Below are 24,637 nucleotides of genomic sequence, written 5' to 3' on the forward strand. Positions count from 1 at the left end.
AGGGTTGAAGGCAACATAAATAGTCTGAAATATCAACAAATCTTAGTTGCCTCCTACATTTGTAACCATAAAAAGGGACAAATTCTGCAGCAGGATGGTGCTCCATCGTATACTTCAATCTCTACCTCAAAGTTCCTCAAGGCAAAGATCAAGATCCTCCAGGACTGGCCAGCCCAGTCACCAGACATGAACAGGATGAAAGAGGAAGCATGGAAGACGAAACCCAAGAAGGTTGAACTTTGAGAGGCATGCAAGACTGCTTTCTTTGATGTTCCTGACGACTTGTATGAAACCTTGCCGAACCGCATGGATGCAGTCCTTCAAGCCCATGGAAGTCATATAAAATATTACATTTGGATCTCACAGCACCACTACTTAATTCGCTTATGTTATGTAACATATTTTTGTATTTGAAGTACATTTTTTGTTCAATTTTCACACTACTTTCTGGAGGCGACAAAACTTTTGTCTTGCCAAAATTTGACCTTTATGTCTTCATTAAATGATAAATCTTTTCTCAGTGAAACAAATTAATTTTTGTACATTCAACATCATTTGGGAGGGTCTTAGCTTTCATATGAGCCATTTCTGAAACCAATTGAATAATTAAAAGTCAGGTTAAATAGCAATTGTTTCTACAAAATGGATAAGCGACAAGACTTTTGTCAGGGACTGTACATTAAAACTAGGGTTGTTCTGATCATGTTTTTTTGCTCCCAATCCGATCCCGATCGTTTTAGTTTGAGTATCTGCAGATCCCGATATTTCCCGATCCGATTGCTTTTTTTTTTTTTTGCTTCCGATTCAATTCCAATCATTCCCGATAATTTTTCCCGATCATATACATTTCGGCAATGCATTAAGAAAAAAATGAATACAACTCGGACGAATATATACATTCAACTTACAGTACATAAGTACTGTATTTGTTAATTATGACAATAAATCCTCAAGATGGCATTTACATTATTAACATTCTTTCTTTGAGAGGGATCCACGGATAGAAAGACTTGTAATTCTAAAAGGATAAATGTGACTTTGTATATTGTGACTAAATATTGCCATCTAGTGCATTTGTTGAGCTTTCAGTAAATGATACTGTAGCCATTTAAATGTTCTGCCCAAATGCATGATGGGAAGTGCAACCATGACCGTGCGTAGTGGCACCAATTGATATATCTTCTCTGCGTTGGGAAGTAATTTAGGGTGTTAAGGAAAAGATCAACCACTCCTTCATCCCCATGATATTTCTAATTGTTGAGAGAGGGATTTTAAGGCTTTAGCCAATTAAAAAGAGGCTCCAAAGACTGCCAAAATTCTCTCATTTAACGCTGCCTGTTAGCGCTATATATCGGTAAAACAGCGCCATTATAGATTGTACGCGACAATGCGTGAGTAGGTCGTGCAGCGCATGCGTTAATTTATACCTAAAAAAGGCATATCCGATATTTTTTTTGCCGATTCCGATACTTTGAAAATGATGTGATCGGACCCGATCGATCAGGAAAACTGTTCAGACCATTCGGACACTCAGATTTCCATTCTCTGTGTCAAGCACCTGAACAAGACAGGTTTAAAAATTAAAAAATAAAATGAATTGGACGTCTAGTGCCGTCAATGGCAACCGATGAGCTTCTCGTTCTTGATTGTTCTCGCCTTGTGGCGCAACATGGCTGATTCAAAGGTTTCCCTTCCATCCGAGCTTCGGAAGATGACGCACAGGTGGGCGGGGTCTCCCGTGCTTTTCACGCTTGGCCATTGGGAGCCACTAGGTGGCAGCATAGCAGCACGCACACGAGCTCCACGGCCGCATGCCTTTATCTTAAACACCGATTCGAGTACTTGTTGCTTTGGAATGGCTTTAATTGGCTGCCGACGACGACAATAGAGGTCCGGTCTTTGTCGTCAAACGAATGAGATAACGTGACAGTGGTGCAGTGAAAATCATCATCGTCGTCATCCTCATCATCACCTCCCACCGCCGCTTCATCTTTTTGTCGTTAAGGGCAACCACAGGATGGAAGCGCACACACATGCATGCACAAGACGACAAGATGACTAGTGTTTATTTTAAATAGGAGGGTGGAACATGTCCATTTTCAGAATTTCGGGGTCGAACTGAGCCCCAAAGCCCAAGATCATTTGAAGGTAACGTGAGGGTTAATCATAATAATTGGCCTTCATTTACTGCGCGTGCACGCGCGCGCGCTCTGAACGTTTTAACCACGGATCCGCATCGCTTTTGAATCTCTCTCTCACTTGCTCGCCCTTGTTCCTCCTCCGCCCAGCCTTCTCTTATTTCCCTCTTCCCTGTCCTCCACCGCTCTTCCTACCTGCTCCAATTCGTTTCCGGCAGCCAGCGGAGAAGGAGGAAGGGCCCGCCGGCGAGCACTCGGAAGCGGGCGACGAGCGTTCGCGGCAGCCGAGGGAAGGTAAGCCGCGCGCGTGTCGTTGCTTTCCCGCTGACGGCAATTCGACGCGCAGGCAGGGCGGGATGGGGGCTGAAACGCGCGCCGGAACCTGCCAACGAGCGACATTTTCCTCCTCTATTCGCCTCTCATCATCACCACCATCACCACCACATATGTCGCCATCCTAAGGGGCCGTTTTGGAGAACAACAAGACAACCATACAGGAAAAGGTTTGCTTATGTGCGCTTGAGAGGAGACCCCCCCACCCCCTTCCCGAGCATCACCTTACCCAGACCACCCACCCCTCCACATCTATCCGTACGGAGAATACAAGTGCTGTCACCTCTTCTGCAGAGTCCCGTCATGGCTTCCAAACTCAACCCCAACGTTCTATACGTGGCGGAACCCGGCGAGTCGACCCGGGCGGACCCCGAGAGGACCCCTCTCGTAAGTCAAACTTGGGTCCGAGCGACATTTAGCCGATCAATGCCAGTTTGAATCAAAACCCAGCTTTCTCGTAGGCCGGCGACGCGGGAGACGAGTCCTCCGACAGCGACGGGGAGCAAGAGACGTCGCACAAGCTGATCCGCAAAGTGTCCACCTCGGGTCAGATGCGGGCCAAGGTAGGACTGACCCCGTTTTACTATAAAACACCGGTCTTCCCATGAATAATAAGTGAATTAGATGCGTAGCACTCATGCGAGCTCAATGTCACTGTGTCAAGTCCGGATCATTATGTAGCGCCGCCATCGACCGTTGGCTGGAAATTGCATTGGGATCAATCAGAGGCGCGGGATTCTGCCGCCCGTTGCCATGGCGATAGCCTCGGGAAAGCCTAGCTTTCACGTGACCTCCGCGGTGACCCTCAAAAACTTGATTTCAAACTCAAAATCTTAGCGCCTTGGCGTCCTTTTGCACAGGACAGCCACACCCGTTAGAGTCTTGGCGTGCGCTGGTTATGCTCACCTCCACGCGACCTTGGAGACTCGTGGCTAAAACCCCCCCGGTTTGACGTTTCTTACGGATGGAGTTGATTCATGCACTAGCTTGTGCTGGCGCACCGGTGAAGTGCCTCCTCCTTTTCCTCCTCCGCTGCAAGTTTGGTTACGTAAGCTTTCACACTCTTTCCTCCGGTGTGCACTTTACGCTCATGGTGTAGGTGTGCATTTGTGCGCTAGTGGTGTCCCACATGCATGTTAGCATGTTAGGGAACCTCTCTTTAGATGCCTTTGAATGGGGATGCTTTTAGCTAAGCGGTCAGCACGCTCGACTTCCAAGGATGCATGTTAGCATGTTAGGGAACCTTTCTTTAGATGCCTTTGAATGGGGATGCTTTTAGCTCAGCGGTCAGCACGCTCGACTTCCAAGGTGATATTGAAGAGAGATTATCCCATTAGCTTATTAGCTACCATTGACGGCAAGAGACGCCATCGATGGCAGTGAAATATGGTCACTAAATGCCAGTCTTTCCGGGTCAAATGGATTTGAGAACCCGTTAGGGTGAGAAGTGTGTGTCTCTGTGTCGAGCCGCTACTCCTCCGCGTTGAAGGGAGCCAGTTAAAGTGGCTCGGGCATCTGGTTCGGATGCCTCCCTGGAGAGGTGTTCTGGGCATGTCCCGCCGGCGGGAGGCCCGGGGACGACCCAGGACATCCTGGAGAGACTGTCTCTTGGTTGGCCTGTGAACACCTTGGGATTCCGCCAGAGGAGCTGGTTGAAGTGGCTGGGGAGAGGGAAGTCTGGGCTTCCCTGATAAAGCTGCTGCCTCCGCGACCTGACCTCGGACTAAGCTGTAGATCAGGGGTCTCCAAACAGGTCCTCGAGTGCCACTATGGGTCCTGGTTTTTGTTCATACCGATCAGGCACAGACATTTTAACCAATGTGGTTTGTACTAAAACAAGTAGCACCTGACTGCAATCAACTGATTACACTTATAAAACACCAGATTGGTGAAAAGGTGTGGTCTTGTTTTGTTGGAGTGAAATCCTGCACCCACTGCGGCCCTATGTGGAATAGTTTGGAGACCACTTCCATAGATGATGGATTTGATGTCTATAACTGAAAAATGCTACCTGCTACACGCGTAGTATAAAGATATTGCAACAAATTAAAATACAGAAACTATTTTTGTCAGGTTTTGACCTAATGAACAGGCACTGTTTTAGTGGTGCAACAAAATTTAAGCTGAACTCAAGTTGCTAATGCAGGCCATACTCAATGATATTTTCATAGTTTTCTGTGGGCCGATGAAAACTGGGCATTGTTTGGATACCCGTTTTAGTAAATACAGCATCTCCCCAGCGGGCTGGGTAGCTTGGCCGATATGGTAAATGGTGTTATACTTGTATAGCGCCTTTCCACCTTTCAAGGCCCTCAAAGCCAGCACCAGGAGTTCAGTATCTTGCTCAAGGATACTTAGACGAGTTCATCAGAGCAGAGAATCTAACCCACAACCTCTAGGTTGGGGGACAACTATGCTTCCACTGAGCCAAGCCACCCTAAGATGTGCGAGAGAAGCCCTAGGACAGTGGTTCTTAACCTGGGTTCGATCGAACGCCAGGGGTTCGGTGAGTGAGTCTAAGGGGTTCGCCGTAGGTAAAGAAATGCAGAGCTCTGTTTTCGTACGCTGATTAAATCTAGGCACAGTGGCTTTTTAGACCAGGTTTTGCACTGGTTTGCTCCCAATTTACAGGCTTTATCCATTTCTTTTAACTGGTGGTCCTCGATCTGATGGGAGGAGGACCTGGTTTGCTCAGTGGAAGGTTGACTCCCACTTGGTATGAGGGAATACAACAGACCAAAGGGCAGCGTGGTCTCAAATTTTGAGCTGTTTATGAAACATTCTGTCAAAATGAGAAGAATTTTGAACGGGAATTTGCTAAATTATGTTAGCTTGCTAGCTTAGATATATCGGTTTTGAATTTGTAAAAAATAACGCTATATTATCTCATTCCGAAGGGTTCGGTAAATCCACATGTGAAACCTGTGGGGTTCGGTACCTTTAACAAGGTTAAGAACCACTGCCCTAGGACTTGGGACACTGAACACTCCAGGTAGGGCCAGAACCAGAAAGGTACCGCAGTGGTTTGCACACCCCAAACTGCAACCTAATTTTAGCACGTTGGTTTCAATGTTAGCGCCTGCTGAAAAACTGCAAAAACACTAGTTTTGGCCTAAGCGCATTAGTTGAGTTTCTGTTAGTGTGCGCGTAGGCATGGACAAGTTCTAGGTGCGCGCGTGGGCCGGCCAAACTAGCGCACACACCGACGTGTGGGATGCGCCTGCGTGTCTTTTTGCGCGCCCGCTCTGATTTATGCCCCCGGCTACGCGGGCTCCATACTCAGAGGATGCGGCGCTGCAAAGACAAAAGCGTGGATGGGATAGCGTTGGAGTGGAAACTAGTCAAGAGACGGAAAGTGGTCTCTCCATGTAATAGGATCCGAAATCAGCATAGCTCTTATTCGGCTTCCTTGCCGGAAGCAATGATGTTCATCATCAGTCGCGTATAGGCCGATTAGCATGTTCTGCTTGTCCTCCTTTTGTCCTCGCCTTGTCCTTCACATCCCCAAGCTGCTGTACGACATCCCTTTTTCTTCTCCCCGAGCGGCTCCATCCCTTTTTGTCTTTCCCCTTTCTGTCCCAGTGCGACTACTCTCCTCAGCCTGCTGTTAATGAGGTCGTGCCCCTCCCCTCCCTGCGAGATGAAAATACAGCTAACGAGCTATCTTGGGTGCCCATGTCAAACGAGCGACACCCACTTTGAAAACGCGCCAATGACAAGGATAGAACAATGTTGGATGCGTATCAGGTGTGTTTGTCTTGTCACTAATTAGCCGCAACCTGACATGAGCGCTTGCTTGTTTCCGTAGGCGTCCCAACGAGTGGCATTGATCGCTGCTGAGTGCATGCGTATCGCTTTCCCTCCATCTCTTCTTTGAAACCCGACCTCGCTCATCATCGGAGCACAACTAGCTTTGTCATTCCTTCGAAGCTACAAGGCTAAGGGTGTCTGTCCAGGTGTCTGATTTAGCTTCTTTGCGCGAACACCACTTTAATCCCGACTGGGTTTTAGCATCTGTGGCGATAAAGCAGATGATGACACTCTGAACATGTCTAATTCTGCCTCATTCATCATTCAGAACGAGGGGCTGGTGTAGCTTATGCACCGTTCCTAAAATAAGCCATGGTCTACTCCTCCTGTAGGGGGCGGGGTTTGGGTCGGAGCAGCAAATGAACAAGGCCCCAATCATCCTGCATGATGTTCACTCATAAATCCGCGAAAGTGTCGGCAAATGATGCTAAATCGGAAACACAAATGCCAATTAATAACATGCTAACGGCATGGGAACATTCAGGAGAAGCGTCTGTCATCACTTTCCTTTTCCTGCTCTTGTGTGCGTGCATGTTTGTGTGTCTGTGCGTGGTGGGATTATGCAGCACCAGCGCCAGATTTGGTCCGTATGTTCCGACAACCCCCCCTCTTTCCCATCACTAGCAGGAGATTATGTGTCCTTCCATGCACTAACCCCTTCAGGCAGAATCCCAAAAATGGGATGATAGTACAGAATCACATTAACAGCCAAAACATGCGGCTAAACTTGAAGGATTGTGAGTGACAGGAGAGAAACTCATCAGTTTCTTTTCCTGTCCAAGTCTTGTGCGCTGTGCGTGTTTGCGCGTCTATAAATAACCATACAGGGGGTGCATGAGACAGGATGTGGTCGCCATGGTGCAAAGTCCTCCCACGCCTTGTTTTAACTGAGCACCCGTGCTCGTGGTCACAGCGACATGTTTGCACCACAGCCGACACGAGTCTATTTTAAAAATTTCTGGACTTTACCCAACGTTAGCTTGGTTTTGCGTTCCTTTGGCGTTTGCGCACCAAAAAAAAAAACACCAGCATATACGTGAAAAGGTCACAGGGTCCCCACATTTTATGAAGTAGCAAAAAACTAGTTGCTCTTTGTACCAAGAGTCATGATGCTGCCGAGGTTTTTCTTCGACTTCTTATCCCAATCAGTCAAGACTCGCCATTGGTTCACTTAGAAGAGCACTTAAGTACAGTGGGGCAAATAAGTATTTAGTCAAGCACCAATTGTGCAAGTTCTCCTACTTGAAAAGATTAGAGAGGCCTGTAATTATCAACATTGGTAAACCTCAACCATGAGAGACAGAATGTGGAAAAAATAACCCAGAAAATCACAGTGTTTGATTTTTAAATAATTTATTTCCAAATTAGAGTGGAAAATAAGTATTTGGTCAACCATAAACAAGCAAGATTTCTGGCTGTCAAAGAGGTCTAACTTCTACTAACGAGGTCTAACGAGGCTCCACTCGTTACCTGTATTAATGGCACCTGTTTGAACTCATTATCGGTATAAAAGACACCTGTCCACAATCTCAGTCAGTCACACTCCAAACCAGAGACAAAATTGTAGACCTGCACCCGGCTGGGAAGACTGAATCTGCAATAGGTAAAACGCTTGATGTAAAGAAATCAACTGTGGGAGCAATTATTAGAAAATGGAAGACATACAAGACCACTGATAATCTCCCTCGATCTGGGGCTCCATGCAAGATCTCATCCCGTGGCATCAAAATGATAAGAACGGTGAGTAAAAATCCCGGAACCACACGGGGGGACCTAGTGAATGACCTACACCGAGCTGGGACAAAGGCTATTATCAGTGACACAATGCGCCGCCAGGAACTCAAATCCTGCACTGCCAGACGTGTCCCCCTGCTGAAGAAAGTACACGTCCAGGCCCGTCTGAGGTTCGCTAGAGAGCATTTGGATGATCCAGAAGAGGACTGGGAGAATGTGTTATGGTCAGATGAAACCAAAATAGAACCTTTTGGTAGAAACACAGAATCTCATGTTTGGAGGAGAAAGAATACTGAACTGCATCCAAAGAACACCATAAATACTGTGAAGCATGGGTGTGGAAACATCATGCTTTGGGGCTGTTTTTCTGCACGGTTTGAGTCCTGTGTAAAGGAAAGAATGAATGGGGCCATGTATCGAGATATTTTGAGTGAAAATCTCCTTCACTCAGCAAGGACTTTGAAGATGAGACGTGGCTGGGTCTTTCAGCATGACAATGATCCCAAACACACAGCCAGGGCAACAAAGGAGTGCCTTCATAAGAAGTATTTCAAGGTCCTGGAGTGGCCTAGCCAGTCTCCAGATCTCAACCCCATAGAAAATCTGTGGAGGGAGTTGAAAGTCAGTGTTGCCCGACGACAGCCCCAAAACATCACTGCTCTAGAGGAGATCTGCATGGAGGAATGGGCCAAAATACCAGCAACAGTGTGTGAAAAGCTTGTAAAGAGTTACAGAAAACGTTTGGCCTCCGTTATTGCCAACAAAGGGTACGTAACAAAGTATTGAGATGAACTTTTGGTATTGACCAAATACTTATTTTCCACCATGATTTGCAAATAAAGTCTTTAAAAATCAAACTGTGATTTTTGTTTTTTTTTTGTCTCTCATGGTTGAGTTTTACCAATGGTGACAATTACAGGCCTCTTTAATATTTTCAAGTGGGAGAACTTGGACAATTTAGTGGTTGACTAAATACTTATTTGCCCCACTATATGAGCTTATCTGCCGCTATAAGCATGCTTTAAAATGACAGCGTAAAGAGTCCCTACACAAATCCTCGTGATCAACCGTTTTTGACACACGGCAGCCGCCCAATTTTCTTTCAAGTCTGACAATGTTAATTGAGTAGGCGGTTGACTTGAGATGGCACAGGAGGAAGAAAAGAACTGGAGACTTGCCGACTTTGAACTCATTAAATTACAGAATGACATGCTCACAAGCACACAAACACCAGAGTTCGTGTGTGTGTGTGCTCAGGTAGGAACAAGCCTATTTCCTTGTAGCTATATATATTACTAGAGGAACCTGTCTGACTGGGTACACACTGAAAAGGGCGGGCCTTGTGACACACCTGAGGGGGTGTCAACTCACAGCGGAAGCGGTCTGGTATTGCGGAAAGTGAGCTGTGGACCGGTCCCGTCTGGAGACTCAGGAAGCAGCTGTTGCTTCGTCGCCTTGAATCCATTTTTACTCTTGTGCCATTGGGAAGTGACTCCAAAAACGAGCGTCTCTGGCGAGGTTTATGTCACGGGTAGCCCGCCGATGCCGGCCATCTACAGATCCGTAGGGTGCTGCGTAGCTCCCTTGTGTCTCGATGAGGATGAGCAGCTGAGCTGTTCGGAAGCCAATTTGGGACAAAGCTGCCAATCTGAGCAAGAGGTCAGTGCCACATCAGAAAGGATCCCTTTGCTTGGTACGTGGTTCAGAGGGCTCGAGTTGGAACAAAGTCCAAACGGTTATAAAGCGGAATGTAGCGCAATTGCTCGAGTGCAATGGCAGGACTGTTGAGATAAGCAAACTCATGATTCGCATCCGAACACATTCCAGATTATGAGATCATTTCTCTTTCCGGGTGACAGTGTTTGTCGAGAATGTTTGCCGTGTAACCTGACACAATAGATGACTTCCTCCTCTTCATATTTTGAAAGACAAACAAGTGTGACAGTCTACTATGTTGGTCAAGGACCCAAACCTGAGTCACTGAAGCCTCACGTGAACCTTCATTTGTGTACATAGAAGAGTGTGAAAGAGGGAATCCTGTTGAAGCAGACAAGCTCCTTCCAAAGATGGAAGCGCCGCTACTTCAAGCTCCGAGGCAGGACACTGTACTACGCCAAGGACTGCAAGGTAACAAAAAAGCTCCCCAAAACGACTAGCGCTAAGAATTTCTGTCAATCTCATTCCACGGTCCATTTGTGTGTTCTTTCAGTCTCTGATTTTTGACGAGGTGGACCTGTCAGATGCTAGCGTGGCCGAAACGGGCCCAAAGAACATCAACAACAGCTTCACGGTGAGCAATTGCCGTGGCCTGGTGATGCAGACCGCGACTTCTTCCTGACACTGTCGGTTTTTCAGGTGATCACTCCTTTTCGCAAATTGATGCTGTGTGCTGAGAACAGGAAAGAAATGGAAGACTGGATCGGGGCTCTCAGATCAGTCCAGAAATGGGAAATCTACGAGGTGGGTCTGAACTATTTTATTGTTTCCACGTTGAATCCCAGGGTGATAGCTTCAACTCTGTGCAGGCCAGCCAGTTCAACATGGAGCATTTTTCGGGCATGCACAACTGGTACGCGTGCTCCCATGCCCGACCCACTTTCTGCAACGTCTGCAGAGAGGCTCTGCCGGGCGTCACCTCCCATGGACTTTCTTGCGAAGGTACACGCATTCGCACAGACTCTATTCGCATAGTAATTAACCCGATTGTACTTGCTATCCCCATAAGTATGCAAATTTAAGGCTCACAAGCGCTGCGCGGTTCGTTCCACCAACAACTGCAAGTGGACCACGCTGGCCTCCATCGGGAACGACATCATCGAAGATGAGGACGGGGTGCGTTCAGGTTTTTTTGTGCGCGCGCGTGCTGTAATGTTCTCTGGAAATAACCTAGCGCTTCTTTTGCCCAGGTGTCCATGCCCCACCAGTGGCTGGAAGGCAACCTGCCCGTCAGCGCAAAGTGCGTGATGTGCGACAAGAACTGCGGCAGTGTGCGAAGGCTGCAAGACTGGCGCTGCCTGTGGTGCAAGGCTATCGTAAGATTTTCTTGTTCTGATATCATCGCGCAAAAATGAAAGGACTTTAGAATCTAGAACGAGAGAATAGGCTACATGATTTCAAATATAGTGAGGATTCAGGGGCAGAAGTATTTGCACCCCATGCGATTTTGCAAGTTCACCCACTTAGAAAACTGGTAGAGGTCGGAAATTTCAATCACAGCACCCATGAGAATCAACAATAATTATGCCACTCAAAGAGTTGTCAGTCTACCTTAAAAAAAAGTCCACCTTTACCTTATGAGTAACCACCCACACACCCACCCACCACCCGTTTGAGTTCATTATTGTGACGTGTGCACCCCACAGTCAGTCATTAATCCAACTGCTACCATGGGCAAGACCAGAGAGCTTTCGAAAGACATGAGAGAAAACATTTTTGAGCTTTACAAAGCTGGAAAAGGCTATGCGACAATTGGAAAGCAGCTTGGTGAGAATAAATCAACAGTTGCAGAAATGTTTAGAAAATGGAAAAGGCTAAACATGACTGATAATCTACCTCGGACTGGGGCTCCATGTCAAATCTCTCCTCGTAGGGCATCACTCATGATGAGAAAAGTGAGGGCTCAGCCTAGAACTACACAGCAGGAGGTGGTCAATGACCTGAAGAGAGCTGGATGCACAGTTTGAAAGGCTACTCTCAGTAGAACACTCCGGTGCAATGGTTTAAAATCTTGCGTTCCTTAGAACGTTCCCCTGTTGAAGTCAGCACATGTGAACTTTACCAGGGACTATCTGAATGACACAGAGGGATCATGGGAGAAAGTCATGCGGTCAGATGAGACCAAAGTAGAACTTTTTGGTGCAAACTTTAGTTGTTAAGTGTGGAGGAAAAAGAAGGATGAGTACAATCCCAAGAACACCATCCCCACTGTGAAGCATGGGGGTGGAAACCTCATGCTTTGGGGCTGTAGTGTATAAAGCAGAGGATGAATGGTGAAATGTACCATCAGATTTTTAACCACAACATCCTTCCCTTAGTCAGAGACTTGAAGATTAGTCGTGGCTAGATCTTCCAACATGACAATGATCCGAAGCACACAGCCAAGCTGATCAAGGAGTGGCTGCGTAAAAAGGAAATTCGGGTTCTGGAGTGGCCTAGCCAGTCTCCAGACCTCAATCCAATAGAAAATCATTGAATGGAGCTGAAACCTGACAGATTTAGAGAAGATTTGTGTGGAGGAATAGGCCAAAATCCCCATTTCCATATGTGAAAACCTGATGACAAACTACAGAAAGTGTCTGACCTCTGTAATTGCAAACAAAGGCTTCTGCACTAAATATTAGCACCGATTTTCTAAGGGGTACAAATACTTATGAACCCCAGTAAATTAAACAGCTATGATTGAAATTTCAGACCTCTACCTATTTTCTAAGTGGGTGAACTTGAAAAATCACAAGGAGTGCAAATACTTCTGCTCCTCACTGTATGAAGGTTCTCCTGGAATTTGAGTTTCTATGGAGATGTGTGTGTGACTCCAGGTCCACAACAGCTGTAGAGAACAAATGGGCAAAGTTTGCCCTCTGGGTCAGTGTCGGGTGTCCATTATCCCTCCTACTGCACTTAACAGCATCGACTCTGACGGTGAGAGGCCTCTCGCGTAAACGATTGTCTTGACCTCTTAGCGTTTCTTCAACCTATCAACTTCATCAGGCTTCTGGAAGGCTACATCGGCATCCTGTTCCAGCCCTCTTCTGGTCCTGGTCAACTCCAAAAGCGGGGACAACCAGGGGGTTAAGTTCCTCCGCAAGTTCAAGCAGCTCCTCAACCCAGCCCAAGTCTTTGACCTGATGAACGGAGGGCCGGAGCTCGGGTATGGTAGGCGTCGTCATCCGCGCTTGATGTGGACTGTCAGCTTTTTCCTCACGAAGCCTTCTTCCGCATTCCAGCCTGCGCCTCTTTCAGAAGTTTGTGACATTTCGCATCCTAGTGTGCGGGGGTGACGGCAGCGTGGGCTGGGTGCTTTCAATGCTGGATAAACTCAATCTTCACAAACAGGTAGGCGAGATGCGGTGAGACAGGGTTTACGTTTGGTATCCCGCACGGTTTGAGTCCCTCGCCCTCTGTTGTTTGGCAGTGCCAGCTTGGTGTGCTACCGCTGGGTACCGGGAACGACCTAGCCCGCGTTCTGGGCTGGGGGGGCCTCTGCGATGATGACGCCCAGCTGCTGCAGATCTTAGAGAAGCTGGAGAGGGCCACCACCAAAATGCTGGACCGGTAAGAGACTCCGGCCTGCAAAACTCTGCAGCGTTCTCATAGGTTTCACTCGCTCAGCTGGAGCGTGATGACCTACGAGGTTCCCGCCACTTCTAAACATGCCCCGTCAGGCAAGGAAGACGACATCCTTGAATGCCCCCTGCAGGTGAGCGTCGCCAGCAACAAAAAAGCAGCGCCGCAGTTATCGTAATTGGGTTGCTTTTTGTCAGGTTCACATCACTCAGTATGCCGACTCGGTGGCGTCCCACCTGGCTAAAATCCTGGATTCAGACAAACACAGCGATGTCATTTCCTCTGCCAGGTATGCGTGGAAACTGACGATGTCACGTAACCGCTCGAGTCATTCCCCCTCTCACTCGACAGGTTCCTGTGTGGGACGGTGAACGAGTTTGTGGCCGAGGTGGGCAAAGCGTATGAGAGAGCCACGGAGAACAAGGAGGAAGCGGACGCCATGGCAAAGAAGGTTGCAGTTACACAAGTGCTTGTATAACAGCTTGTTTTGTTGGTCATGCGACCAAAAAAGGATGTTCTCCAAACTCTTGCTACAAATGACTGCTTTTTTGTCCTGTCCCAGTGTGCTTTGCTAAATGAGAAGCTGGATTCCCTTGTCAAAGCCTTAAGTGAGGAAGCTGAAGCTCAGGTAAGGAAAGGAGCGACAACTAGCGCCAAGGGCAAAACAAATGATCATTTTCCTGTTTTTCCCAGGTTGTTCCGGCGGGTTCCCCGGCTGGCGGAGGAGACTGTGGCTCCGGCCCTGATAAAGACGGCGACGACGGGTGCTCCGATGGCCAAACGTACCGCTCCAGGGAGCAGCTAATGCTGCGTGCAAACAGTCTGAAAAAGGCGCTAAGGCAAATCATCGAACAGGCCGAGAAAGGTGAAAGAGGAGTGCAGTCGCTTCATTCCAGCACACTCACCGTAATTTTTGGTGCACCTGACTATAAGCCGCCACCCAGCAAATTTGACACAAAAATAGCATTTTTTCATAGATAAGCCTCACTGGACTATAAGTCGCAGCTGTCCCTATTGTACTATGGGATATTTACACCAAAAGATATTAACCAATAACCAGGGGTGCACATAAGTGGTCCGCATGCGCGCATGCGTACTGGACGTAGACAAACGCGCTGGCCCTCAACGGCTTCCATACACTTTTGCGTACCGATGGCTGACCACTGTATTTGCGGCGGACACGAGAAAATAACTTCTCAAAATGTCGAAGAGGCAGGCCACACTGAGTAATTACTTCTGTGTTCCCCCAAAAGACAGACAGACGACGGAGACGTCACCGGAGCCACCGAAAAAAATGACTTTTGCTGAAAGTGGCTACAGGAGGTACCATGGCTAGAAGCAAATGATGCTCGCACGGAAATGCAGTACAAAATGTGCCGTGAGAATCCCAATGTCGCCGATAAGAGCAGCGCATTTTATGTAGGGTCAAAGAATTTCAGCCATCCAAACTTTGAAAAGCACGAAAAAAACAGAGCATGTGGCAGTTAAGCAAACTATCGATGTCAAACAGGACCCCACTCGCCCTGTGGACAAGTGGCGGAATAAAGGTAATGAACAGCGACATGCACTGACAAACGTGTTTTTGCTCGCATTTTACAAAGCTAAACATACACGTTCAATGAGGTCTTATGAGGAGGACATCCCACTTTTAAAAAGGCTTGGAGTTAATGTGGGAGCCGCATAATGCCCTTTATTTTGAATTGGTGCTTTTTATTTCTTTACATTTCACTTCAAAGTAATGGCAATTTTGTTGTGCCAGTTGATGTTAATCAAGCATTAATTGTTAATATAATTAATTAAAGTTAATTGGCTCTAAGTAAAGCTTGTCATAAATTTATCGCATCAGGCGGGTCGGCTCTCAAGCTCAATGAGGACCAAGTCAGATCTCCAGGTGCTCATCTGAGAACCTGGGCAAAAAAATTATGTGCACCCCTGCCAATAACACTTTATTTGACAGAGGCATCAAAAGACTGTCATAAGATGAAATGAACCACCATGAAGCTTTGAACCAATTAGCTGCAAAGCTTCATTGCTTCAAGAAGTTTCATTTAGCCATCACTGCTCCCTTGGGGGAGACAGTCAACCTCTGCTGCCACTATCGGTCAACACTGTTGTCGTCTAACATGCCTCCTAGCATGCATTGCAGCGCTACAGGTGTAAATAACAATCAAAATTCATGTTATATGCTAATTTAGTTGTTTCATTAATTGCAAGTTATGATATTTGGTAACACTTGACAGTGGCACTATAAGACTGTCATAGGACCATCATAATTATGACATCATACTATACCATGAGCATTGATGAATGCTTATGACTAATGTCATTTAGTGTCAGCCGGCAAATCATCCCACTTTTTAATGGATGTAAAGATCCGAGCTGGACATAAACGTAGTGACATAATTCATAATGTCATTAATGCCCATAATAGTGTCATGTCATAGTTATGACGCTGCTGTCAAAGTGTTACCTATTAACCCAAATAAATCAACAGATAAATCGCACTGGACAATAAGCCGCAGGATTCAAAATGAGGGGAAAAAAGTAGCGGTTTATAGTCTGAAAATTACGGTAGTCGTAATTTTTTTTTTCTTGCAGTGGTGGACGAGCAGAACCGACACACTCAAGTCCACAGGATGTGGTCAGCATCTTCCGTCAAACAGGAAAACAGTGAGGAGCTCAAGGATGCCGAGATGCGCACATGTAAAGAAAAATCGAATAATCTCGAGTTTGTAGCAGCAATCGCCGCTTTCCACATTTTTGGAAACAACTCCGTCTAAGCCTTCGCTACACTTCCTCTGTCCAGGCTATAAAAATTTAAGTCCATCATCACCCATCGTGCTGGAAAAATCGGCAAACCTCCACACGGTCAACTACAATGAGGACTCTGTGTAAGTATTAACTCTTCACCGCGCCGGTGGCTTATTTGTCCTTATTTTGTGTCTGTCCGCAGACAATGCTGGGAGAAGTGCGTGATGAACAACTACTTTGGCATCGGCCTGGACGCCAAGATCTCGCTGGAGTTCAACAACAAGCGCGATGAACATCCGAAAAAGTGCAGGTAAGAAGAGAAACCCAGGGTCATTGATCCATTCTCCAAAAATAGAAGGTGAGGATGTTTGTTTGCGATGTTATCCTGCAGCAGTCGCACAAAAAACATGATGTGGTACGGAGTCCTAGGGACTAAAGAGCTGGTCCAGAAGACCTACAAGAACCTGGAGCAGAGAGTTCAGCTGGAGGTAGAGTGCATATCTGGATTCTATTTCAGAAAGCGATTCGTTATATAACACTGAATCTTCTGTGTCTAGTGCGACGGCGTCGCTGTTCCTCTGCCCATTCTCCAGGGCCTAGCGGTGCTCAACATACCTAGCTATGCCGGGGGGATCAACTTCTGGGGAGGCACCAAGGAGGACAATGTGAGTGGAGTATTGAAAACGTGCGGACTTTGGTTAGAATGAGCACTTTTTGCCCTGCAGAATTTTGGCGCACCGTCTTTTGACGACAAAAAGCTGGAAGTAGTAGCGGTGTTTGGCAGTATGCAAATGGCCATGTCCAGAGTCATCAACTTGCAGCACCACCGGATTGCGCAGGTTGGTTGGTAGGAACGTCTTTTGCACAGTCTTAGGACGGATGTTCTGACGTAGGACATCTTGCGTTCAGTGTCGCCAGGTAAAGATCACCATCTTGGGGGATGAGGGTGTCCCCGTACAAGTGGACGGCGAGGCCTGGATCCAGCCACCGGGAATCGTCAAGATACTCCACAAGAATCGAGCTCAGATGCTGACCAGGGACAGGGTCGGTTCTGCATTTTCATGCCGTTATATAGTTCGTAGTCTGTCGTGTAGCTTCAGTAAGGAGGACGGTGGCGCGTTCTAAAGCAGTCTTTCGGTCATCTCTGTGTTCTCGTAGGCGTTTGAGAGCACATTAAAGTCATGGGAGGACAAGTTGAAGATCGACAGCGATCGGGCCAACAGGCCCCGCCTCAACTCGCAGCAGTCCATGGAGTACCTGACGGAGGAAGAGTGCGCTCAGGTGCAGCAGCTGGGCTTGGTGGCTGAAACGCTCATCAGCAAGTCAGTGACGCGCAAAATCCCTCAGGGGAGCTTTATTCCTCTCTGCTCACGAGCGATTGTCCTCCTTCCCAGGATACGTGAGGCTGCTAAGATCCACAAGCTGGTGGAGCAAGAGCTGGCGCACGCTGTCAACGCCAGTGCCGTTGTGCTGACTGAGGCCAAGCTGTCCAGCCCCGAGGTAGGGACAGATGGGTCCAGACGGGGCGACAGATGGCCCGCCGGACCCACGCAATGCACATTTGTACACGAAACGTGCGGGGACGCCGTTACTCCTCAAACCCGAAGCGTCCCGGGGCGCCTCGACGCCCAGCCGACGTGTCGTGACTGGAAACGTTTCTCTATTTGTTCAGTTTCTGAGTCGCAGCACAGCCGTGGAAATCGTCAACAGCAGCAAAGTTCTGCAGGCGGAGACGACAATGCTTCTGGATGGCAAACATCTAGTGAGCTCTCCCTCTGTCATTGCTGCCTATTTTGAGTACCTGGTCAAAGATACAACCTTCTCCTCGTTCTCAGTCCGATTCACCTGAGGAAGAGGAGCTCCGCCTAACATTGAGCAGCCTGAGTGGCGAGCTCCACAAGTTGGACGACATCCACTGGATCTGTCCGCTGATGCACTGTGCCGAGGAGGTGGGGGCCGTGACGCGCTCTGCTGTTAGCGCAATGCGGGCATTGTGACATGGGAACGATTGTGTGCCCGTACAGGAGTCTGTGCGTCCCTGTAGTAAAAGCAGCATGAAGTTGAAGATCATGCCCAAGGTGAAGAGGGAGAAGGAGAAGCTACACAAGCAGAAGTCCAACAGCTCGCTCTCAGGTATAGCATTTTCAGAAGCAATTTCTAAGGCTAGGTTCATACCGCAGGTCTTAATGCACAAATCCGATTTTTTTTCGGGTTCATCCGACTCGAGTCAGCCATTAACTTGACGGTCTGAACAGGACAGGTCGCATAACAGTGGACCATTTCAAATCCGATCTATGTCACTTTCGTATGTGGTTAAAATCTGATCTAGGCCACATTTTTGTCGAATGTGGCTGCGGTCTGAACCGTCAAGTGTCCTAAATCGGAAGAGATACAGCGAGAACGAAAAGTGGTATTTGGTATGTGGCAAAATTGATTTTGCCATGTGGCATTTTTTTTTTTTGCCATTTGGAACTTTTTTTTGGTATGTTGCACAATGGATTTCGGCATGTGGGACTTTTTTGTGGCCGTCAATGGCATTGACGTGCAATGCCAGGTACCAAAGAAAAAAAAAAGGCCACGTGCCAAAATCTATTTTGCCACATGCCAAAAAAATGCCACATAGCAAGATCAATTTTGCCACACACAAAAAAAAGGCACATGCCAAAATCCATTTTGCTCCACACCAAAAAAAAATGCCGCACGGCAAAAAAAATGCCACATGCCAAAATTCATTTTGGCACATACCAAAAAAATGCCACATGGCAAAAAAAAAAAAAAAATGACATGCCAAAATCCATTTTGCCACATGGCAAAATAAATGCCGCATGCCAAGATCCATTTTGCCACATACCAAAAAAAAATGCCACATGCCAAAATCAATTTTGCCACACACAAAAAAATGTCACATGCCAAAATGCAGTTTGCCAAATACTAAAACACATTCCAAAAAAAAAGACATGCCAACATCCATTTTGCCACATGGCAAAATAAATGCCACATGCCAAAATCAATTTTGCCACATACCAAAAAATGCCACATGGCAAAAAATATGCCACGTAGCAAAATCCATTTTGCCACATACCTAAAAAATGCCACACGCCAAAATTCATTTTGCCATACGCCCCCAAAAAAAGCCACATGGCAAAATCAAGTTAGCCACACACAAAAAAAAAATGCCACGTGCCAAAATCCATTTTGCCAAATACCAAAAAAAAAAAAAAATGCCACATGGCAAACAAAATGACATGGCAAAATACATTTTACCACATGGCAAAACGAAGGCCACCCGCCAAAATCTATTTTGCCACATACCAACAAAAAGGCCACATACCAAAATCCATTTTCCCACACACCCAAAAAAAATGCCACATACCCAAATCCCTTATGCCACACACCCAAAAAAATGCCACATGGCGAAAAAAAAAAACCAAAAAAACATGCCAAAATCCATTTTGCCACATAATAAAAAAATGCCACATGCCCCCCCCAAAATGCCACACTGCAAAAAAAAAAAAAAAAAAAATACGCCACATGCCAAAATCCATTTTGCCACTAACAAAAAATTGCCACATGCCCCCCCCCAAAAATGCCACACTGCCAAAATACATTTTGCCACATGGCAAAATCAATTGTGCCACATACACATTACCACTTTTCGTTCTCGACCCTGCTGAATCAGAATTCATGCAGCAATTACGTCACCAAAGAGCGAGAGACACAGGGCGCTACGTTAGCGATGGAGCTGTGCATTAGCACCTAGCCTGAACGCGGCTTTTAGGGAAGAGGCGAGCTTGACAAGTCATAAAAAAATTAAATCAGATGGGGGTTGGGGGTCTGTGCTCCAAATTAGCAATATTTCAAGATAGCTTTTACGGCCGAGAGTCGGGGCAAACTGTCCGTATACTATATGTGCGTCATGCAGGGACAGTGCGTGCACGCTATCCGTCCATTAAAATTTGAACATAAGTCTAAACGAGGGTTATTTCTGTGTGTCATTTGTGTCCTCCTGTTGGAAATCAAGCTATGATCACCTTTGAAAACAAAAAAAAAACATGACAAAAAAATCAGAATTGTGCATTAAGACCTGCCATGGAACCTAGCTTAATTTTCTATGGCTAACGGTTTGGAATCACTGTGCTTCAGGAACATTGGACGTCAAAACCGCGACTCCTGACGCAGAACCGTCAGCCAACTGAGCTTCTTTTGGGCGGAGCGCTTGACTTTTGTTAGCCAACTTCTGAACGAGGAGGCGCCGACGACGTTTCCCCCGCTGTACTTTTCGTTTCGAGACGTGTCTGCCGCGCTACCGAAAGAGCCCGCAATGAATGTGTCCTGTCTGAAACGGTGTTTACACGTCGCCCGCGCGCCGAGCGCGGTCAGCTTATTCAAGCGTCGCAAACGAAACTGCCTTCGGATTGAAGCGAACCGCCCGGGGACGCCTTGTTGCTATGCTAGCGACCTTCCGTGACAAGAAACAAACATATTGAATGTATTTGTGTGTTGAGCTGTGAATATTACTACCGCTAATAATGTGCACATGCAAGGTTTTCAAGTGGTTCTTAGTTTTTTTTTTAGGCTTGCAGTGGCCTCACTGGTACCGGGAGTTGCTAACAAACAGCTGATTGTGGATGTAACGCAGCGTTCCCAATTGTTGTTCTCTTTTGCTGCCTCCCGTGCATTCATGTACGTGATCGTGTTGAACTTAAGCGCTTGTCGTGAGGGGTGCCGCGGCTGCGCGCTATTCATTTAGGATGCTGAAGACGCTCGGACGGCCTGCCGCCTTTTTGCCTTTGGGGCTTTCGTGGTGTCGTGTGCCAAGCGGAGCATGCGCGTAACGTGGCGTCCATTTCAAATTGACTGTCTTGCCTTGCACTTTACACACTTCTCGGTGGGAGGAACGCGGCAACGGGATGAAGAATATGAATGTTGTGAGGAAATATTCAAGATTTCATGTAAACACACACGTGCCCGTCGAAGTGATACGTCGTTCCCGTCCGCCGGTGCAACCATTTGAAGCTTAAAGCCAAAGCTTAAAAGGTGGACTCATGAATCGCTGATTGATTTACGACTCGCGTAGTAGAATATGTGTGACTTTTTTCAAAACTGTATCATCGACTTGCTTCGAAGTTGGCAATTCGTGTGCTGGTTTAAAAAAGGCGAGCTGAAGTATATTTAAACTAATGATTGCTTTCATGTTATTTAACAGGGTTCCGCAGAGTCCCACATGTGTGCGTGTTGCCAATTGTTTAAGACAAAGACAAGTTGTCAGGGCTTTGAATTGATTGCAAGGTTTACAATGAAAAACACGCGGACCTACCCTTGGACTGACACCGCCACTAGCTAGAAGACAAACAAGGGTGTTATCAGAACCTTACAACAGAGAAATGATAGAATACTAAGCCTGCTTGCTCGGGTGAGAGGCAAAACATGAAGGATAACCTACGACCTGGCAAAAAATATGGAATCACCAGTCTCGGACGAGCACTGACTCAGAAATTTTATCTTGTAGGACAAACTCATAAAAAAGCTTGAAAAAATAATGAATTAGTTCAAAAGTGCAACTCTTTAGCATTCAGAAACACTAAAAGAATGAATAAAAAACGTTGTGGTGGTCAGTAAATGATAATTTTATCGCGCAAGTGCAGGGAAATTTATATGGAATCACTCCATTCTATGGAAAAAAAATCTGGAATCGTGAGAAACAAACAAAGAAATAACAATCAAAACATCTCGAGTATTTAGTAGTAGTCTCTGAGGCATGGACTTGATGAGTATTCTTCATCAATTTGGTGCCAGCTCTCTTTGATTGTAGCTGCCAATGCAGATTCTTGACAAGGTGATGATGCTGGGACTTTTGTTTGGTGCCGTTCCAGTGAGATTTACAAAGATGACTGCCTGAAGAGGACATTGAAATTCCCTCAGTCCTTGATGATATGGGGCTAAATGTCAGGCAGAGGCACTGGAGAGATGGCTGTGGTTAAATCTTCAATAAATGCACAAGTTTACATTGAAATTTTAGACAGCTTTCTTATCCCTTCAATTGAAAATGTCATTTTCCAAGATGATAATGCATCATGCCACAGAGCTAAAACTGTTAAAGCATTCCTTGCAGAAAGACTCGTCCAGTCAAGGTCATGGCCTGCAAATAGCCCAGATCTCAACAATATTGAAAACCTGTGGTGGAAATTGAAAAAAAAAATGGTCCACAGCAAGGCTCTGACCTTCAAGGATCAGGCAACTGCAATCAACGAGAGTTGGCACCTATGAAAGAATATTGCACAATTTTACATTGAAATTTTAGAAAGCTTTCTTATCCCTTTAATTGAAAATATGTCATTTTCCAAGATGACAACACATTATGCCACAGAGCTAAAACTTAAAGCATTCCTTGGAGAACGACTCAAAGATGGTCCACTTTAATGTGACTTGTCCCGTTTACACAGTCAAGACCCACACTCGAGTTGGAAAAACATGGAACAAAAGTTCCAGCATCATCACCTTGTCAAGAGTCAAGAATGAATTGGACAAGGTGTCAAGAATCTGCATTGGACAAGGTGATGATGCTGGAACTTTTGTTTAGTGGTGTTCCAGTGAGATTTTCAAAGATGACTCCCTGAAGACGACATCATAATTCCCCTCAGTTCTTGATGATATGGGGCTAAATGTCAGGCAAAAGCATTGGGGAGATGGCTGTGGTTAAATCTTCAATAAATGCACAAGTTTACTTTGAAATTTTAGAAAACTTTCTTATCCCTTCAATTGAAAATACCGTATTGGCCTGAATATAAGACAGTGTTTTTTTGCATTGAAATAAGATGACAAAGTGGGGGTCAACTTATATTCGCGGTCTAGACATTATACCCATTCACGAGGCTAGATGGCGACAGATATCATTGAAGCGATGTTCTGTCATGACAGATCTCCGCTACTCTCAAGTTGAACTAGTTTGCATTATTTTATTGCAATGTTTTTCCTTATTCAGATTTGTTTCAAGACTACAGTTATAGACTTCACTTTGATGGTTAATGCAGTTATTGCAATTGCGGTTTTATCACAATAGATTGGTTTATTTTAGGGCTGTCAAACGATTAAAATTTTTAATCGAGTTAATAACAGCTTAAAAATTGTAATCGCAATTCAAACCATCTATAAAAAAATGCCATATTTTTCTGTAAATTATTGTTGGAATGGAAAGACACAAAGACGACTGATATATGTTCAACATACTGTACATAAGTACTGTGTTTATTATAAAGATAAATCCACAAGATGGCATTAACATTGACATTCTTTGTTAAAGGGATCCACAGATATAAAGACTTGTTCTCAAAAGATAAATTTACGTACTAGTAATTTTATTTTAAAATCCCTCTTCATGTTTTTGTTTTAATAAAATTTGTAAAATTTTCAATCAAAACATAAACTAGTAGCTCGCCATTGTTGATGTCAATAATTACACAATGCTCATGTTGCATAAAATCAGTTGCACCCAAGCGCCAGCAGAGGGAGATTAAAAAACAAGTAAAATGTGGACATGACACTGCTGTCATTTTAATCTGTTTGAGCGGGGCATGTGCGTTAATTGTGTCAAATATTTTAACGTGATTAATTTAAAAAATTAATTACTGCCCGTTAACGCGATAATTTTGACAACCCTAGTTTATTTACATTTCAAAAACCAGAAGCCATTCATTTACGAATGTGATTGCACTTTGGTTTACATATTTAAATGTTCAGATATTAAGATTTGAATGAGGCAAAATAACATGCTTTTTCTCTCAAAATGTTGTTATAATCATTTGTTTCAGATGCACTGCAATTATTTTCTGTATAAAATTTAGTGTTCAAAAAGTCTTTTGTCAAACTCGAGTCTTGAAAAAGAGGGGGTCTTCTTATAATCAGGGCCAATACGGTATGTCATTTTCCACGATGACAATGCATCATGCCACAGAGCTAAAAAACTTAAAGCATTCCTTGGAGAAAGACTCATCCAGTCAATGTAATGGCCTGCAAATAGCTCCGATTTCAACCCCATTGAGAACCTGTGGTGGAAAATGGAAAAAAAATTGTCCACAGCAAGGCTCCGACCTGCAAGGTTTAACCACAGCCGTCTCCCCAGTCCCTTTGCCTGACATGTAGCCCCATATCATCAAGGACTGAGGGAATTATGTCTTCTTCAGGCAGTCATCTTTGTAAATCTCACTGGACCAGCACCAAACAAAAGTTCCAGCATCATCACCTTGTCAAGAGTCAAGAATCTGCATTGGCAACTGCAATCAAAGAGAGTTGGCACCAAACTGATGAAGAATACTCATCAAGTCCATGCCTCAGAGACCGCAAGCTGTCATAAAAGCCAGAGGTGGTGCTACTAAATACTACAGCTGTGTTTTGATTGTTATTTCCTTGTTTGTTTCTCATGATTGATTCCATATATATATTTCCCTGCACTTGCTTTATAAAATTAACATTTACTAACCATCACATTTTTTATTAATTTATTTTAGTGTTTCTAATGGTAAAGAGTATCACCTTTAAACAAATTATTTTTTTCAAGCTTTTTACCAGAGTTTGTTGTACATGATATGAGT

General features: G+C 45.5%; 1 protein-coding gene across 1 annotated transcript; it reads left to right on the forward strand.

The window, feature by feature from the left end:
• Nucleotides 1-1,971: 1,971 nt before the first annotated feature.
• Nucleotides 1,972-24,237, forward strand: si:dkey-172j4.3 (diacylglycerol kinase eta). Its single transcript, XM_057855643.1, has 32 exons — nucleotides 1,972-2,148; nucleotides 2,289-2,641; nucleotides 2,766-2,858; nucleotides 2,933-3,034; nucleotides 10,032-10,142; nucleotides 10,225-10,305; nucleotides 10,371-10,475; nucleotides 10,541-10,673; nucleotides 10,741-10,847; nucleotides 10,922-11,047; nucleotides 12,551-12,653; nucleotides 12,723-12,882; nucleotides 12,959-13,067; nucleotides 13,147-13,286; nucleotides 13,344-13,431; nucleotides 13,496-13,587; nucleotides 13,650-13,749; nucleotides 13,861-13,926; nucleotides 13,992-14,163; nucleotides 15,897-16,001; nucleotides 16,105-16,189; nucleotides 16,252-16,359; nucleotides 16,441-16,537; nucleotides 16,607-16,714; nucleotides 16,775-16,888; nucleotides 16,959-17,093; nucleotides 17,208-17,371; nucleotides 17,444-17,549; nucleotides 17,722-17,811; nucleotides 17,885-17,998; nucleotides 18,074-18,182; nucleotides 20,193-24,237. Exons 3-32 carry the CDS (start codon nucleotides 2,775-2,777, stop codon nucleotides 20,243-20,245), a joined length of 3,267 nt encoding a protein of 1,088 aa, XP_057711626.1. The 5' UTR covers nucleotides 1,972-2,148; nucleotides 2,289-2,641; nucleotides 2,766-2,774; the 3' UTR covers nucleotides 20,246-24,237.
• Nucleotides 24,238-24,637: the final 400 nt, after the last annotated feature.

Source organism: Corythoichthys intestinalis, chromosome 13 (genome assembly GCF_030265065.1).
Source record: "Corythoichthys intestinalis isolate RoL2023-P3 chromosome 13, ASM3026506v1, whole genome shotgun sequence".
NCBI lineage: Eukaryota > Metazoa > Chordata > Actinopteri > Syngnathiformes > Syngnathidae > Corythoichthys > Corythoichthys intestinalis.

What these genes read in the sequence shown, in the direction of transcription:
- si:dkey-172j4.3 (XM_057855643.1), top strand. Translation starts at nt 2,775, where the DNA reads ATGGCTTCCAAACTCAACCCCAACGTTCTATACGTGGCGGAACCCGGC. An exon ending in CCATGGACTTTCTTGCGAAG is followed by an intron (nt 10,674 to 10,740) that starts GTACACGCATTC and finishes TATCCCCATAAG; the next exon opens with TATGCAAATTTAAGGCTCAC. An exon ending in GATGTCATTTCCTCTGCCAG is followed by an intron (nt 13,588 to 13,649) that starts GTATGCGTGGAA and finishes CTCACTCGACAG; the next exon opens with GTTCCTGTGTGGGACGGTGA.